This window comes from Oncorhynchus keta, chromosome 17 (assembly GCF_023373465.1).
Source record: "Oncorhynchus keta strain PuntledgeMale-10-30-2019 chromosome 17, Oket_V2, whole genome shotgun sequence".
Classification (NCBI taxonomy): Eukaryota; Metazoa; Chordata; class Actinopteri; order Salmoniformes; family Salmonidae; genus Oncorhynchus; species Oncorhynchus keta.
The window spans coordinates 60388031-60406767 of record NC_068437.1 but is presented as its reverse complement, the minus strand read 5'-3'; the positions used below and the strand labels follow the sequence as shown (position 1 = coordinate 60406767).

At 44.3% G+C, this 18737-nt stretch overlaps 1 protein-coding gene across 1 annotated transcript in view; it reads right to left on the bottom strand.

Moving 5' to 3' along the window:
* The window catches only part of LOC118372099 (transient receptor potential cation channel subfamily M member 1-like), a 140961-nt gene that overhangs the window by 8180 nt on the left and 114044 nt on the right, over nt 1-18737 (bottom strand). The window contains exons 22-26 of the mRNA XM_052467055.1: nt 17681-17855; nt 16404-16424; nt 16158-16302; nt 12046-12242; nt 96-228 (exon numbers count right to left, since the gene is read on the bottom strand). Coding sequence (XP_052323015.1) covers nt 96-228; nt 12046-12242; nt 16158-16302; nt 16404-16424; nt 17681-17855 — 671 coding nt within the window. The remainder of the gene's footprint in view (nt 1-95; nt 229-12045; nt 12243-16157; nt 16303-16403; nt 16425-17680; nt 17856-18737) is intronic.

Below are 18737 nucleotides of genomic sequence, written 5' to 3'. Positions count from 1 at the left end.
TAATTTAATGAAGCTTCTGTCCCATCTTCAGCAGATGTTTTAATTGGGCGGGAGTGTTTTGCAGTGAGCAATGGGATTGTGTCGGATTGTCTTACCGTTCTGATGTGACCTTGATCCTCTGGTCACTGGATGAATGGTGCTCGTCTTCCTTCTCTCTGAAGTATTCCTCCACACACTGCTCCTCAAACTCAAATAGAGCCTTCAGCTCCTCAGGGTTTAGCCGTAGCTCTGGAGGGAGAAGGCACAATATCAATATTAGGTACATTTCTGAAAACTAACATGGACACAGGATATCTATGCTCTAGTCAGTGGAAGTGGAGTGCTTGTACAGACCCGTGAATGAATGACTGTTAATAATACTAAGCCCTGTCTAAGCCGGAGGAGGGAGTGGGTGGGGTTCTAAGCTAACACATGGAATTGTTTTAGGATGGTCATACTGAGGATTAATTAGTTATTTGATTTTGAATTTTAAGACCCCTTAAGACATAAAAAATAATTGGATGAAACACTGAATTTGACATTACTGCTATTAGCCAAAAGAAACGCATTCAATAACAGATTCACTAGATGGAAGAACAGATAGTCCCCCCAAAAATCAAAAGGAGGTTTGTTCTGAAGTGTCTGTCCTATATCTGAGAGATAGAAGAAAGATCAGGAAACTATTTGAATTTTTTTAACATGTATTTTTACCCTTATTTTAGGCACTAAACTACTGTATACAAAAGTATGTGGACACCCCTTCAAATTAATGGATTCGGCTATTTCAGCCACACCCGTTGCTGACAGGTGTATAAACTTCAGCAGAACAGCCAGCTCAGTGACTTTCAATATGGCACCGTCATAGAGCTGCCCGGTCAAATGTAAGTACTGTTATTGTGAAGAGGAAACGTCTAGGAGCAACAACGGCTCAGCCACAAAGTGGTAGACCACACAAGCACACAGAACGGGACAGCCGGTACTGAAGCACGTAAAGTGTAAAGATTGTCTGTCCTCGGTTGCAACACTCACTACCAAGTTCAAAACTGCCTCTGGAACCAACATCAGCACTGTTCGCCGGGAGCGTCATGAAATGGGTTTCCATGTCCGAACAGCCGCACACAAGACTAAGATCACCATGTGCAATGCCAAGCGTTGGCTGGAGCTGTGTAAACCTCGCCACCATTGGACTCTGAAGCAGTGGAAATATGGTCTCTGGAGTGATTGATCACGCTTCATTATCCGACAGTCCGACAGACGAATCTGGTTTTGGCGGATGCCAGGAGAACTCTACCTGCCCCCATGCATAGCTCCAACTGTGAAGTTGGGTGGAGGATGAATAATGGTCTGGGGCTTTTTCATGGTTCGGGCTAGGCCCCTGAGTTCCAGTGAAGGGAGATCTTAACGCCACAGCAACCAATGACAATCTAGAGGATTCTGTGCTTCCAACTTTGGCACCAGTTTCAGCATCACAATTCCCCCATGCACAAAGCAAGGTCCATAAAGAAATGGTTTATTGAAATCAATGTGGAAGAACTTGACAGGCCTACACAGAGCCCTGACCTCAACCCCATCTAACACCTTTGGGATGAATTGGAACACCAACCGCGAGCTAGGCCTAATCTTCCAACATCAATACCAGACCTCACTAATGGTCTTGTGGCTGAATGGGAAGCAAGTCCCGAATGCAATATTCCAACATCTAGTCGAAAGCCTTACCAGAAGATTGGAGGCTGTTATAGCAGCAAAGGGGAGAACAACTCCATATTGGAGTCAATTGAGTCAGCCCCAGTGGATTTATTTACATTTATCTTCAATAAGGGACTTAGTACATTATAGACATCAAGTGATTGAAATGATAAAGAGGAATGTGTATCTGGGAATGTATCGTTGTCTGCAACCTGGCTCAAGTTGAGTATAGGACTCCTCTCAGAGTTTTCAGAAGTTATTATATCAAATAGGTGGCACTCTGTGGCAAAGTGGTTATTAAAAGCACCACACATTTCCATCTTATCTGTTATGGGAACAGAGGCTGTCATAACATGCAGGGTAATGGAGTTGTGTTTCAGAGATGTGACCACCTTCCATAAAGCAGCTGGATTCCCACCAATCTCAGATACACAGTTCAAAAAGCCTGTTTATTTTGCTTGTATAACCAGGGATAGTGTCTGAAGAACTGCCAGTCAGTGGTATAATCAGTCAGCCTTAGCCCAGACGTAGAATCAGTCAGCCTTAGCCCAGAAGTAGAATCAGTCAGCCTTAGCCCAGATGTAGAATCAGTCAGCCTTAGCCCAGATGTAGAATCAGTCAGCCTTAGCCCAGATGTAGAATCAGTCAGCCTTAGCCCAAGCTACATTTCTCTCCTGAAGTTTCTCTGATAGTTCATGCATGCACCATGGATTATCTCTATGTTTTAGCTTCTTGAACGGTGCATGCTTATCAGTAATAGAGTTGAGCAAAGAAGTAAATAATGTTGGGCCATATCCGGGTCAGAGATGCCAACCGTATTATCTCTCAAGAGAATTATTGTCGGTTATTGTCACAGCCGTGTATATCCTTCTCAAGCCGATACCACGACGGCCCTCAAGGAACTTCGCTGGACATTATGCAAACTGGAAACTATATATCCTGAGGCTGCATTTATTGTAGCTGTGGATTTTAACAAAGCAAATTTGAGAACAAGGCTAAATTCTATCAGCGTATTGACTGTAGTACTCGGGCTGGCAAAGCTTTGGATCACAGCTACTCTAACTTCCGCGATGCATATAAGGCCCTCCCCCACACTCCTTTTGGCCCTTGCACCTCCCTTCCTATAGGCAGAAACTGAAACAGGATGTACCTGAGATTTTTTAACTAGGCAAGTCAGTAAAGAACAAATTCTTATTTTCAATGATGGCCTTGGAACAGTGAACTGCCTATTCAGGGGCAGAACGACAAATTTGTACCTTGTCAGCTCGGGGGTTTGAACTTGCAACCTTCCGGTTACTAGTCGCTCTAACCACTAGGCTACCCTGCCGGAGTATTCAACCCTGGTCTGACCAATTGGAATCCACGCAAGAATAGGTGGGTAAGTAAGAATAGGTAGGTAAGAATAGGTGGGTAGTGGGTAGGTAAGAATAGGTGGGTAGGTAAGAATAGGTGGGTAGGTAAGAATAGGTGGGTAGGTAAGAATAGGTAGGTAGTGGGTAGGTAGGAGAGGGGGCTCTCTAACTTGAACTTTCTTTGCTTTGGTTTCATCCAGCCCCTTTTCCCCAAATTAACGTGCAAAGGAAACACTAAACGACTCCCTACCCTACACTACTCCATACCCTACACTACTCCCTACCTTCTACTTCCGGCGCCGACAGAGATGGCCGCCTCGCTTCGCGTTCCTAGGAAACTATGCAGTTTTTTGTTTTTTTACGTGTTATTTCTTACATTAGTACCCCAGGTCATCTTAGGTTTCATTACATACAGTCGAGAAGAACTACTGAATATAAGATCAGCGTCAACTCACCATCAGTACGACCAAGAATATGATTTTCGCGACGCGGATCCTGTGTTCTGCCTTTCAACCAGGACAACGGAATGGATCCCATGCAGCGACCCCAAAAAAACGACTCCGTAAAAGAGGGAAACGCGGCGGTCTTCTGGTCAGACTCCGGAGACGGGCACATCGTGCACCACTTCCTAGCATTCTTCTCGCCAATGTCCAGTCTCTTGACAACAAGGTTGATGAAATCCGAGCAAGGGTAGCATTCCAGAGGGACATCAGAGACTGTAACGTTTCTTTGCTTCACGGAAACATGGCTCACTGGAGAGACGCTATCGGAGGCGGTGAAGCCAGCGGGTTTCTCCACGCATCGCGCCGACAGAAACAAACATCTTTCTGGTAAGAAGAGGGGCGGGGGCGTATGCCTTATGGCTAACGAGACGTGGTGTGATCAAAGAAACATACAGGAACTCAAATCCTTCTGTTCACCTGATTTAGAATTCCTCACAATCAAATGTTGACCGCATTATCTACCAAGAGAATTATCTTCGATTATAATCACAGCCGTATATATTCCCCCCCAAGCAGACACATCGATGGCTCTGAACGAACTTTATTTGACTCTTTGCAAACTGGAATCCATACATCCTGAGGCAGCATTCATTGTAGCTGGGGATTTTAACAAGGCTAATCTGAAAACAAGACTCCCTAAATTGTATCAGCATATCGATTGCGCAACCAGGGCTGGAAAAACCTTGGATCATTGTTACTCTAACTTTCGCGACACATATAAGGCCCTGCCCCGCCCTCCTTTCGGAAAAGCTGACCACGACTCCATTTTGTTGATCCCTGCCTACAGACAGAAACTAAAACAAGAAGCTCCCACGCTGAGGTCTGTCCAACGCTGGTCCGACCAAGCTGATTCCACACTCCAAGACTGCTTCCATCACGTGGACTGGGATATGTTTCGTATTGCATCAGATAACAACATTGACGAATACGCTGATTCGGTGTGCGAGTTCATTAGAACGTGCGTTGAAGATGTTGTTCCCATAGCAACGATTAAAACATTCCCTAACCAGAAACCGTGGATTGATGGCAGCATTCGCGTGAAACTGAAAGCGCGAACCACTGCTTTTAATCAGGGCAAGGTGACTGGTAACATGACCGAATACAAACAGTGCAGCTATTCTCTCCGCAAGGCTATCAAACAAGCTAAGCGTCAGTATAGAGACAAAGTAGAATCTCAATTCAACGGCTCAGACACAAGAGGTATGTGGCAGGGTCTACAGTCAATCACGGACTACAAGAAGAAAACCAGCCCAGTCACGGACCAGGATGTCTTGCTCCCAGGCAGACTAAATAACTTTTTTGCCCGCTTTGAGGACAATACAGTGCCACTGACACAGCCTGCAACGAAAACATGCGGACTCTCCTTCACTGCAGCCAAGGTGAGTAAAACATTTAAACGTGTTAACCCTCGCAAGGCTGCAGGCCCAGACGGCATCCCCAGCCGCGCCCTCAGAGCATGCGCAGACCAGCTGGCCGGTGTGTTTACGGACATATTCAATCAATCCCTATACCAGTCTGCTGTTCCCACATGCTTCAAGAGGGCCACCATTGTTCCTGTTCCCAAGAAAGCTAAGGTAACTGAGCTAAATGACTACCGCCCCGTAGCACTCACTTCCGTCATCATGAAGTGCTTTGAGAGACTAGTGAAGGACCATATCACCTCCACCCTACCTGACACCCTAGACCCACTCCAATTTGCTTACCGCCCAAGGTCCACAGACGATGCAATCTCAACCACACTGCACACTGCCCTAACCCATCTGGACAAGAGGAATACCTATGTGAGAATGCTGTTCATCGACTACAGCTCGGCATTCAACACCATAGTACCCTCCAAGCTCGTCATCAAGCTCGAGACCCTGGGTCTCGACCCCGCCCTGTGCAACTGGGTACTGGACTTCCTGACGGGCTGCCCCCAGGTGGTGAGGGTAGGCAACAACATCTCCACCCCGCTGATCCTCAACACTGGGGCCCCACAAGGGTGCGTTCTGAGCCCTCTCCTGTACTCCCTGTTCACCCACGACTGCGTGGCCACGCACGCCTGAAACTCAATCATCCAGTTTGCGTACGACACAACAGTGGTAGGCTTGATTACCAACAACGACGAGACGGCCTACAGGGAGGAGGTGAGGGCCCTCAGAGTGTGGTGTCAGGAAAATAACCTCACACTCAACGTCAACAAAACTAAGGAGATGATTGTGGACTTCAGGAAACAGCAGAGTGAACACCCCCCTATCCACATCGATGGAACAGTAGTGGAGAGGGTAGTAAGTTTTAAGTTCCTCGGCATACACATCACAGACAAACTGAATTGGTCCACTTACACAGACAGCAGGAGCATCGATCTGACTCCGGTTCCAGGGACGGCTGATAGCCAAGAACACACTGAAAGGGTGTGAGGTTAGTGGAGGAGTGACGGAGGGAGTTTTGTGCGTATTCTGCCTAAGGCAGAAATGCAACTCACTCCCCCAGTCGGTCCTGACAGTAACTACGAAGGTACCTACCCAGTTCCTGATTTACCCTTTCCACCTGCCCATTTGATTGGGGACGGTACTCGGAGGTGAGACTGACGGTGACAACCAGTTGTTCCATTAAGGCCTTCCAGACACGGGAGGTGAACTGAAGACCATGGTCAGACAGGATGTCGTCTGGGATCCTGTAGTGAAGAGAGACTCTGTAGTCTACAGGGCTGTAGGGACACCAGGTAGAGGAATCAAATGACAGGCTTTGGAAAACCGGTCCACAACAACCAGGATGGTGGTGTGCCCCTCAGAGGGGGAAGGTCTGTGACATAGTCCACGGAGAGATGGGACCATTGTGGAACCTGCAGTGGGTGGAGTTTGACATAGAGGAGGTGTCTTGCTCTTGCTCTGCAGGTGGTGCAGGAAGAAACGTAACCTGGACGTCCCGGGCCAAGTTGATTCACCAGTGCTTGGTGGAGAGACAATCGATAGTACGAGTTATACCCGGGTGCCCCGACACAGGTGCTGTGTGTGCCCAGGCGAGTCAGAGGGCACTTAGATACGCCCCTCAGGATGGTGTGCAGTTAAGGGCTCAGTGTCGCAGGGCTCGATGGATGTCCTTGTCAACATTCCACACGACAGGAGCCACAATGCGGGACAGGGGAATAATGGGTGTCAATTTCTCCCTCTAATCCTCTGTGTCATGCACCCGGGACAACACATTGGCTTTAACATTCTTTGATCCCGGGCCGGTAGAAGAGGGTAAAGTCAAACTTGGGGAAAAATAGGGCCCGTCTGGCCTGACGCGGGTTCAGCCTCTTCGCTGCTCGAATGCAGTCCAAGTTCCTGTTTTCCATCTCGACAAGGAATGGGTGACTAGCATCCTCCAGCCTGTGCCGCTATGCTTTCAGCGCCTTCTTGACGGCCAACAACTCACAATCCCCCACGTCGTAATTCCACTCCGTGGGAGACAGCTTCTGTGAGTAGAAGGTGCATGGATGGAGTTTAGGTGGTGATTCAGTGCATTGGGAGAGAACAGCCCCAACTCCAAACTTGGAGGCGTCCATCTCCACAATGAAGGGCAGAGACGGGTCAGGTTGAGCCAGAACAGGTTCATTAGTTAAACATTTCTTGAGCGCATAGGTTTTGTTGGCCTCCCCAGTCCTGAGCAGCTGTCAAGGACCTCCCTTCAGGAGGGAGGTGAGAGGGGCCACCACTGTGCTGAAACCCCTAATGAAGTGCATGAAATATTTGGCAAAACCAAGGAAGCGCTGCACTGCCTTGATGTTGGGTGGAACAGGCCACAACCGTACTACACTGACCCTCTGCTCTTCCATCTCCACTCCCACGGTGGATATCCAATAGCCCACGAAGGAGAACACCTGCTGGAAGAAAATGCACTTCTCCGCCTTGGCATACAGGTGATGCCCTATCAACCTTTCCAAAACGGACCTGACATGAGAGACATGTTGCTCACTTGTAGTGGAGCACACCAAGATGTTGTCTATGTACACCACTACACAGCGACCCACAGCGACTGAACACGTCTCTAAACACCTCGTTAATGCATTTGTCAGGCCGTAGGGCATTACCCTGTATTCGCAGTACCCGTTCTTCCATTCACCCCCCTCTCTGATGGGCACCAGGTTGTAGGCACCTCGTAAATCCAATTTGGTAAAGTACTGAGCACCATGCATCTGATTGATCATAGTGGGTATGAGAAGCAGGGGATAACTGAATTTAACAGTAGCCTTATTCAGTGTCTGGTAATCGATACGGGGCGGAGACCTCCCTCCTTCTACTTCTTCACAAAACAGAAGCTGGAGATGTGACATGGCTGCGGTGTATGGTGCCGGGTCATGGAGGTGTGGCTATAAGCTAGTCGTTCAGCAGCTTAAGGGTGGAACATAACCGGTTGCTCCCAGACGAGGATGAAACTTAATCAAGGCCATCTTGTGGTGAACAAACTCCCTACTGTCATCTTTGTATGCTGGAGCTGAGTAACCAGTAGCAGGTTCCAAGTAGATTGGTGACGGGGGAGGTGCTGAGGGGCAGAGTGACCATCCTCTGGAAGGGCACACCTTAGACGAGTCGTGACTGTCCTAGGTAGGTCCCACTGATGTGGTGGGGGGCAGACCGGGAGTAGACCCTGTCCAGGCATGGGCGTAGAGGTCCACATTGTCTGAAAGGGTTTTGCTCGTACCAGTATCTAGGCAGAGTCTTCTGAGGATTGGGGATTGAACAGAGCTGTTCACAGTTGGTCGAGGGCTTCAACTGCGTAACTGTAGTCGGGACCAACCTGATCCAGACCAGAAATTGGCTGGGGAACTGAGCGTACTGTGAGCAGACCCTACTGGTCATTTCTCCAGGGTAATTGTCTCTAACCCGTCTCAAAGGACCATGAAAAAGAGCACCAACTGGTGGTTGGAGAACTCTGAGAAGTTTACACTAGAGACAATCGACGTGTCCCCGGTCACGAGACATTCTCAAGTCACTATTTTATTGCAACAAGCAAACACACAGCAGTGAATTGTAGTACTAGGGTTGGTAATGGTGGAAAGGATAATGATCATTTCAGTCATTTCGGCGCCAGAGGAGGCTGCCATTTTACGGTCTCCTAACAAATTGTGCTATTGTGTTTTTTCGCGTTATTTGTCATGTATTTTGTACATAATGTTTCTGCCACCGTTGCTTATGACCGAAAAGAGCTTCTAGATATTAGGACGGTGATTACTCACCTCGTACTGGACAAAGATTTTTCTTTAACGAGTCAGACACAAAATATTTATTTCAGACACCCGATTAAGCCCACATTCCAGTCATTGTTAGGAGAATGAGATGGAGATATCAGGGATGTAGGTCAGAGTGCCTTGTAAGACTCCGATGGCAAGTGGGTAATCTGCCATTTGTCCTATTAGCAAACATACAATCATTGGATAACAAAATAGTCGAGATACGATCACGAATATCCTACCTACCAACGGGACATAAAAAACTGTAATATGTTGGACAGAGTCGTGGCTGAACGACGACATGAATATCATACAGCTGGCTGAGTTGTCGGTCCATCGGCAAGATAGAACAGGATGGCATCTGTGTATATTTGTAAACAACAGCTGGTGCATGAAATCTAATATTAAGGAAGTCTCAAGTTTTAGCTCACCTGAGGTAGAGTATCTCATGATAAGCTGTAGACCACGTTAGCAATTTTAGCAAGAGTTTTCATCTATATTTTTCGTAGCTGTCTGTTTACCACCACAAATTGATGCTGGCACTAAAAGTGCACTCAATGAGCTGTGTAAGGACATAAGCAAACAGGAAATGCTTATCCTTAGGCGGCGCTCCTAGTGGCCGGGGACATTAAGGTAGGGAAACTTTAATACATTTGACCTTTTACGTAACTTCTACCAACCAGAATCTAATGCAGGAAGCACCAATTAAGAAGTCGTCAGATGATGCAGATGCTAAGCTACAGGACTGTATTGCTAGCACAGACTCTAATATGTTCCAGGATTCTGCCGATGGCATTGAGTACACATCTGTCACTGGCTTTATCAATGCATCAATGACATCGTCCCCACACTGACTGTACGTACCTACCCCAAGCCATGGTTAACAGGCAATACTCTCACTGAGCGCTTTCAAGGAGCGGAATTCTAACCCAGATGCTTATAAGAAATCCCGCTATGCACTCTGAGAATGAATCACTAAGAATGAATCGTAGTACACCGGCTCTGACGCTTGTCAAATGTGGCAGGGCTTGCAAACTATTAGACTACAAAGGGAAGCACAGTTGCACGCTGCCCAGTGACACGAGCCTACCAGACAAGCTAAATAACTTCTATGCTTCGAGGCAAGCAAAACTGACGCATGCATGAGAGTATCAGATGTTCAGGACAACTGTGTGATCATGCTCTCCATAGCCGATGTGAGTAAGACCTTTCAACAGGTCAACCTTCACAAGGCCGCAGGGCCAGACGGATTACCAGGACGTGTACTCTGAGCATGCGTTGACCAACTGCTGTTAGAGATTTTCCAGTCATCTGGTGATTTTTCAGTACATATACTGTTATCTTTGAAGTAAAAAGAGGAATCGATATAAGTTTAAATATTAGACATGTGTAAGCACAATTAAGGCTGAGGCCATGTGAGTGTACAAAGCTAGATCAACATCGCATTAATAACCATTAGGCATGTAAGAAACAGAACGTAAGCTAAATCTCTATGGATGAGGCAAGGTAGACCAACAAGGTGTGACTGGTCTGAGCCATATCTGATGTTGGACATGCACATGGGTTAATCATACATAGATAACATCGGCCTGAACTTGTGAAGACTTTTGGACAAGAACTTTAGCTAATCAGTTATATGCACCAGTAGGAGTGTGCATGTTATGCCACCAATATAATCTATACCCCAATGTCCGAGCCAATAAGAGAATGGAAACTAAGCAAGACAGATTAATAAAGTGGAGTGACGATGTTAAAGGGATATCAACAAGATTCCTTTTTCTGTGGCTTCCCTAAGGTGTCAGTCTTTAGACATAGTGGAGAGGTGGGGGCTCTCAAAGTGAGTTGGTGCGCAATTGAGTAAACCGGCCATTGTTCCTCCCACTGTTATGGAAAAAGCTACACACTCGGTTGATATATTATCGAATATATATTTTAAAAACTACCTGAGGAATGATTATAAAAAACATGTTTCTGTGGACATTATGAAGACTATTTGTAATTTCCGTCTGCGTTGTCGTGACCGCTCTTTCCTGTGGATTTCTGAACATAACGCGACAAACAAACGTCGGTATTTTGGGTATAAAAATAATCTTTATGGAACAAAAGGAAAATTTGCTGTGTAACTGGGAGTCTCGTGAGTGAAAACCGAAGATCATCAAAGATCATCAAAGGTAAACGGTTAATTAGATTGCTTTTCTGATTTTCGTGACCAAGCTTCCTGGTGCTAAGTATACATAATGCTATGCTAGGCTATCGATAAACTTACACAAACGCTTGGATTGCTTTCGCTGTAAAGCATAATTTCAAAATCTGAGACGACAGGGTGATTAACAAAAGGCTAAGCTGTGTTTCAAAATATTGCACTTGTGATTTCATGAATATGAATATTTTCTAGTAATATTATTTGACTGTTGCGCTATGCTATTCCTTGGTTTCAGACGGAAAGTATCCCGCTACAGGTTTTGGTAGCGTCAAGAAAATAAGTAGAAAAATAGAAAATAAAAGTAACAAATAATTCAACAGCAGCAGTAAAATAACAATAGCGAGGTTATATACAGGGGGTACCAGTACAGAGTCAATGTGCAGGGACACCGGTTAGTCGAGGTAATTGAGGTAATATGTACATGTAGGTAGCGTTAAAATGACCATGTATAGATAATGAACAGAGAGTAGCAACAGCATAAAAGAAGGGTCTGGGTAGCCCTTTGATTAGCTGTTCAGGGTAGAAGCTGTTAATAAAACTTTTTTTTTTTACTTCTTAAATAATTGTTGGCTTGTAAGTAAGCATTTCAATGTAAGGTCTGCACATGTGACAAATAACATTTGATTTGAAATTAGACAAACTTTTATGCCTGTTTGCTTCTAAAAATGTGTGCACAGACCCCAACCAGGCAGTGTTGCAGCGTGAAGTGGGATAGGCTTCATAGTTAGGATTATATAGGATTCATAGTTTTTTGACATTGTGCGATTACTTTACCAGCTAGAAAACAAAACAGCAGAAATACTTTATTTTACTATAAATGTGATCATACTTGACTATTTTTATTTGCAAACGAGAGTAAAATGCTCGCACTTTGGAGCCCTTGTGTGGTCTTGACGTGCATAGGGAAATAAATATCTTACACACCAACATCTACCCACATTTTGCAGGTGTCGGGTGTTCTTTTTAAGTCCTAAACATATTCTATTCTTATTTAAAATAAATGTGACCCAAAAATAATCCCAAAACGGTCATTTGCACTAAGGATCGTTGGTGGAACTTTTAGTAAACATCCCTGACTAGGAGTTTTTTCAATGCTACTCTAGTTACTTTAATGAAAAATACACTCACTGAGTCCTCTGTCCTTCTCATTCAGATCTCCATCATTCTTCTTGGTGCAGCGAAAGCTTCTGAACAGGAGGTAGAGGTGACTGAACACGATGAGGGGCGGAGGGAGGATCGGACGGTCATGGAAGATCATAATCAGCTGATATCTCTGGAACTTCCAGATCTGGTTGGAGATGGCCTTCACCTCCATAAAAGTGTTGCTGTGGGAGAGGAGGTACAGGTCAGTAGAGTTATAGCTAACCCTGACCCTAACTAACCTTAACCCTGGCTCTAACTAACCCTGACCCTAACTAATCCTAACCCTGGCCCTAACTAACCCTGACCCTAACTAACCCTGGCCCTAACTAAACGTAACCCTGACCCTAACTAACCCTGACCCCAACTAATCCTAACCCTGGCCCTAACTAACCCTGGCCCTAACTAAACTTAACCCTGACCCTAACTAACCCTGACCCTAACTAAACTTAACCCTGACCCTAACTAACCCTAACCCTAACCCTAACTAACCCTGGCCCTAACTAAACTTAACCCTGACCCTAACTAACCCTGACCCTAACTAATCCTAACCCTGACCCTAACTAACCCTGGCCCTAACTAAACTTAACCCTGACCCTAACTAACCCTGACCCTAACTAATCCTAACCCTGGCGCTAACTAACCCTGACCCTAACTAATCCTAACCCTGACCCTAACTAACCCTGGCCCTAACTAAACTTAACCCTGACCCTAACTAACCCTGACCCTAACTAATCCTAACCCTGACCCTAACTAACCCTGGCCCTAACTAAACTTAAACCTGACCCTAACTAACCCTGACTAACACTAACTCTGACCCTAACTCTACCTAACCTTGCAAGATGGGGGGGGGGTAAGAAAGATGTCTTATTTTAGATACTATTTGAAGAGGTTTTTGACGATGGCCAGAGACGAGCGACCCACGTGACTAAACAGTGACCTGTGACTCACTGGTCTGATAACTCAGGCCTGTAAAAGTGGAAGTTAGCTCAAACGTTTTGTCTGGTTCTCATATGCACGCTATTTGCATGCTCAACGCCCCTGTACGCTTCCTCGTCAATTTGCTAGGCCCCCACTAGAGAGGTAAACAAGCCAAGCTAAAGATAGGCTAGCTAGTCTAGCTAACTAAAACTGTGGGAAGAAAAACTTTGGACCTTTCTGAAACGGTGATAGAGACGACACTGCCACATTGTAATGACCAATTTCGGGATTGAATTGAAATAGGAGCAACTTGAAGCATTTCAAGCCTTTGTGTGAGGGGAGGATGTATAGCTAGCTAATTCTAGTCTTCAAGAAGCTAGGAAAACAGTCACAGTGGTGTCCCCGCTAAAGGCTGCAAAGGACAGAGGACCACATCCGTGAGGCAATAGCTCTGGGTCTCAGAGCGGTGGTTGTGGAGGAAGACAAAAACGCTATATGGGAGGGTTCATGCAACTTTGTCTTCGGAAGTCCAGAGAGCTGGTTGGGGAAGACATTTTACATTGACAATTTAGGCATTTAGCAGATGCTCTTATCCAGAGAGACTTAGTGCATTTATCTTGATAGGATCGGACCCGTTTTTAGAATGTTCTCCTAAAATGACATACCCAAATCTAACTGCCTGTAACTCAGCACTTGAAGCAAGGATATGCATATTATTGATACCATGGCTTTCCATACCAACCATACCATGGTTTTCACACATTCGATCTGGTAAAATATATTCCAAAGAAAAAAACATACATTTTTTTTTATAACCATCTTTGAAATGCAAGAGAAAGGCCACAATGTATTATTCCAGTTAAGGGGCTATTTAGATTTTGGCCACTAGATGGCAGCAGTGTGAGTCGAGTACAGGTGTATCAAAGCTGGGACCGAGAGACTGAAAAACAGCTTCTATCTCAAGGCCATCAGACTGTTAAACAGCCACCACTAACATTGAGTGGCTGCTGCCAACACACTGACTCAACTCCAGCCACTTTAATAATGGGAATTGATGGGAAATTATGTAAAATATATCACTAGCCACTTTAAACAATGCTACCTAATATAATGTTTACATACCCTACATTATTCATCTCATATGTATACGTATATACTGTACTCTATATCATCTACTGCATCTTTATGTAATACATGTATCACTAGCGACTTTAACTATGCCACTTTGTTTACATACTCATCTCATATGTATATACTGTACTCGATACCATCTACTGTATATTGCCTATGCCGCTCTGTACCATCACTCATTCATATATCTTTATGTACATATTCTTTATCCCCTTACACTTGTGTATAAGACAGTAGTTTTGGAATTGTTAGTTAGATTACTTGTTGGTTATTACTGCATTGTCGGAACTAGAAGCACAAGCATTTCGCTACACTCACATTAACATCTGCTAACCATGTGTATGTGACAAATACAATTTGATTTGATTTGATTTGAATAATTACTCTGAGAGCCCTTAGCCGGACACTTCGTTTACGCTCATTCTTCAACATAAAGGCGTGAAACTAGGTCAAAATGCTGTGGACAACTTGGGGAATACGTAGAAAAAGGAATCTGGCTGATAGCCCATTCACTGCTCAATAGGGACGCATCGGAACACAGAGCTTTCAAAACATGAGTCACTTCCTGATTGGATTTTTCTCAGGCTTTCTTCTGCAATATCAGTTCTGTTATACTCACATACAATATTTTTACAGTTTTGGAAACTTTAGAGTGTTTTCTGTCCTAAGCTGTCAATTATATGCATATTCTAGCATCTTGTCTTGACAAAATAGCCTGTTTACTTTGGGAACGTTATTTTTCCAAAAATGAAAATAGTGCCCCCTAGTTTCATTACTCTTCGTTGTGGGCTTGTCAGTAAGGCAAGGTCTACACCTATTTTATTCGGCGCATTTGACAAATAAAAAAATATTTAGCTTTGATTTTTTTTGTTCATGCATTGACAAAATTAGAGGGCAGTGGGAAATTTTCCAGAAGTGAACATGGGTAGTACAAGTAGTAGCTAGCTAGAATGCATGGGTAATTCACATCATTACCCTACTATTTAATTAAACAGAGGACATCCAAGAAGGAAAATGTGTAACTTCATTGCAGTAAGGAAATGTTCAATCTATAATTAGCTAACTAATTAAACTAACATTTATACCTAAAACATACATTTTATTAGCTAGCTAATTTCAAGTTGTTAGCAAGCAAGCTAAAGTTATTAGCTGGCTGGCTTTCTATGGGCTTAACAATGCAAGCTAAAATTAGCTATGCTAGCTAACATTAGTTCCGACTTGCTAGTCCAAGGACGGTAACGTTTAACAGGTTGCAGTTGTCTAATGTCACTCATTTTAGTGTAGATAGCTTTTTATAACGTTTTGAAAATGATGATTTATGTGCTTTATTCATGATCTTAGCAACAAACGATGTCCAAACTTTAGCTAGCAAGCTACTGTGTTTGCTTATCCCGGAAGGGCTGGTTGGAAGCAGAAGGGCTGGGGCGGTCCTATGTAAAATAATAGATTATGATTCGTTCAATTCAAATCGGGGCTATCCAACCAGCGTAGGGTGTAGCCTTGAAGTCTGAGGCCACAGCCCCTTCATTATCGATGCTTTGTGCCAACACATCAAAGCAGCCTTTCCAGACTCTCAAGTCAGAAAGACTGGTGTCAGCCAGACTAGGGACTCTGCTGTTCTAGCACCAAGGGAAGCAGGTTCCACAATTTGGGTGCCAGGACATAGAAGAGTTTTGACTGGGTTGACTAGCTAACCAACTAACCTCCGCCAAACAAAGATAGGTGTAGATGTGGCAACCTCATGAGAGTTTTCTAAAGACAAAGTTATCTGTAGGGTGTGTAGGTGTGGTGTAGTTGTGGCCATCTCATGAGAGTTTCCTAAAGACAAAGTTATCTGTAGGGCGTGAGTTTCTGCTGTATTTTACATGGAAGAAACAAGCCTACATCCCTGAGGTCAGACACATTAAGTACTAATAACTTGTGTCCAACGTTTGTACTGATCTCGGAACCCAGAGTCAAATATTTCCTGCGCCAGCTAGCTAGCTCTGTCACAAGAGACTAGTTGTCAACATGGCAATGTAAAAATGTTCCTGTTTTTGTCAACTTACTTGAAAACAGCAATCAACAGGTTGACCAGCAGGATGTTGGCCACCAGTAAATAACAGGCCATGATGGCTGGGGTCAGCCAGGCTCCAGGGATACATGGAGGCAGCTTCTTACCATCCTCATCGTACAGGTTCTCACCACACGGCGCTAGGAGGTTAGCGGAAGAAGAACAAGAATGCTTTACTGTTCAAAATAACACTCTCCACATTGCCACTTTGAAAATATACAACTTATTGAAGAATACTCACGGTTGATTTCCATTGCATAGACTTGAAGCAGTTCCAGAAATAAGGAAATAAAGACAGAGGCAGAATAAAAAGGCATGAATACAAAGACAACAACATAGTTATGTCATGGTCACGACCAGGTGCACGTGAAGTCAAAGACTGTCCTATGCTGCTGAAAGACCTGGTGAAGACAAAGACTGTCCTGTGCTGCTGGGAGACCAGGTGAAGACAAAGACTGTCCTGTGCTGCTGGGAGACCAGGTGAAGACAAAGACTGTCCTAAGCTGCTGAAAGACCAGGTGAAGACAAAGACTGTCCTAAGCTGCTGAAAGACCAGGTGAAGACAAAGACTGTCCTAAGCTGCTGAAAGACCAGATGATGACAAAGACTGTCCTGTGCTGCTGAAAGACCAGGTGAAGACAAAGACTGTCCTGTGCTGCTGGGAGACCAGGTGAAGACAAAGACTGTCCTAAGCTGCTGAAAGACCAGGTAATATAATAATAATAATATATGCCATTTAGCAGACGCTTTTATCCAAAGCGACTTACAGTCATGTGTGCATACATTCTACGTATGGGTGGTCCCGGGGATCGAACCCACTACCCTGGCGTTACAAGCGCCATGCTCAACCAACTGAGCTACAGAAGGAACAAGGTGAAGACAAAGACTGTCCTGTGCTGCTGGGAGACCAGGTGAAGACAAAGACTGTCCTGTGCTGCTGGGAGACCAGGTGAAGACAAAGACTGTCCTAAGCTGCTGAAAGACCAGGTGAAGACAAAGACTGTCCTAAGCTGCTGAAAGACCAGATGATGACAAAGACTGTCCTGTGCTGCTGAAAGACCAGGTGAAGACAAAGACTGTCCTGTGCTGCTGGGAGACCAGGTGAAGACAAAGACTGTCCTAAGCTGCTGAAAGACCAGGTGAAGACAGACTGTCCTGTGCTGCTGAAAGACCAGTGAAGACAAATACTGTCCTAAGCTGCTGGGAGACCAGGTGAAGTCAAAGACTGTCCTAAGCTGCTGAAAGACCAGGTGAAGACAAAGACTGTCCTATGCTGCTGAAAGACCAGGTGAAGACAAAGACTGTCCTGTGCTGCTGGGAGACCAGGTGAAGACAAAGACTGGCCTGTGCTACTGGGAGACCAGGTGAAGACAAAGACTGGCCTGTGCTACTGGGAGACCAGGTGAAGTCAAAAACACATTATGGATAAATACAGGACAGATCAAAACATGGGCAAACAGGACAGATCATCTGCCCGTGAAACAGGAAACAGAATCTTACTATAAATCTGAGTCTTACGGTCGATCGAGTCAGCAAACACCTCTCCATAGATCATCCAGTAGGGCATGTAGAAGATGTTTCTGGCCAAACGCCATGTTGGCTCCTCATCAGGGTGCAAGATGGCCTGCCGCGACACCCCGAAACTCATCAACACCACCAACATGATTATCACGAAGTACAGCATGTCGATCATCTACAGAACATAGAACACAGCATGTTAATATTCTAATATAGAACACAGCATGTTAATCATTCTAATATAGAACACAGCATGTTAATCATTCTAATATAGAACATAGAACACAGCATGTTAATCATTCTAATATAGAACACAGCATGTTAATCATTCTAATATAGAACACAGCATGTTAATCATTCTAATAATCAACACAGCATGTTAATCATTCTAATATAGAACACAGCATGTTAATCATTCTAATATAGAACACAGCATGTTAATCATTCTAATATAGAACACAGCATGTTAATCATTCTAATATAGAACACAGCATGTTAATCATTCTAATATAGAACACAGCATGTTAATCATTCTAATATAGAACACAGCATGTGGCGGCAGAGTAGCCTAGTGGTTAGAGCGTTGGACTAGTAACCGGAAGGCTGCGAGTTCAAACCCCTGAGCTGACAAGGTATAAATCTGTCGTTCTGCCCCTGAATAGGCAGTTAACCCACTGTTCCCAGGCCGTCATTGAAAGTAAGAATGTGATCTTAACTGACTTGCCTGGTTAAATAAAGGTATAATTTTTAAAAAATTAAATCATTTTAATATACAACACAGCATGTTAATCATTCTAATATAGAACAAAGAACACAGCATGTTAATCATTCTAATATAGAACACAGCATGTTAATCATCATTCTAATATAGAGCACAGCATGTTAATCATTCTAATAATCAACAAAGCATGTTAATCATTCTAATATAGAATACAGCATGTTAATCATTCTAATATAGAACATAGAACACAGCATGTTAATCATTCTAATAATCAACACAGCATGTTAATCATTCTAATATAGAATACAGCATGTTAATCATTCTAATATAGAACAT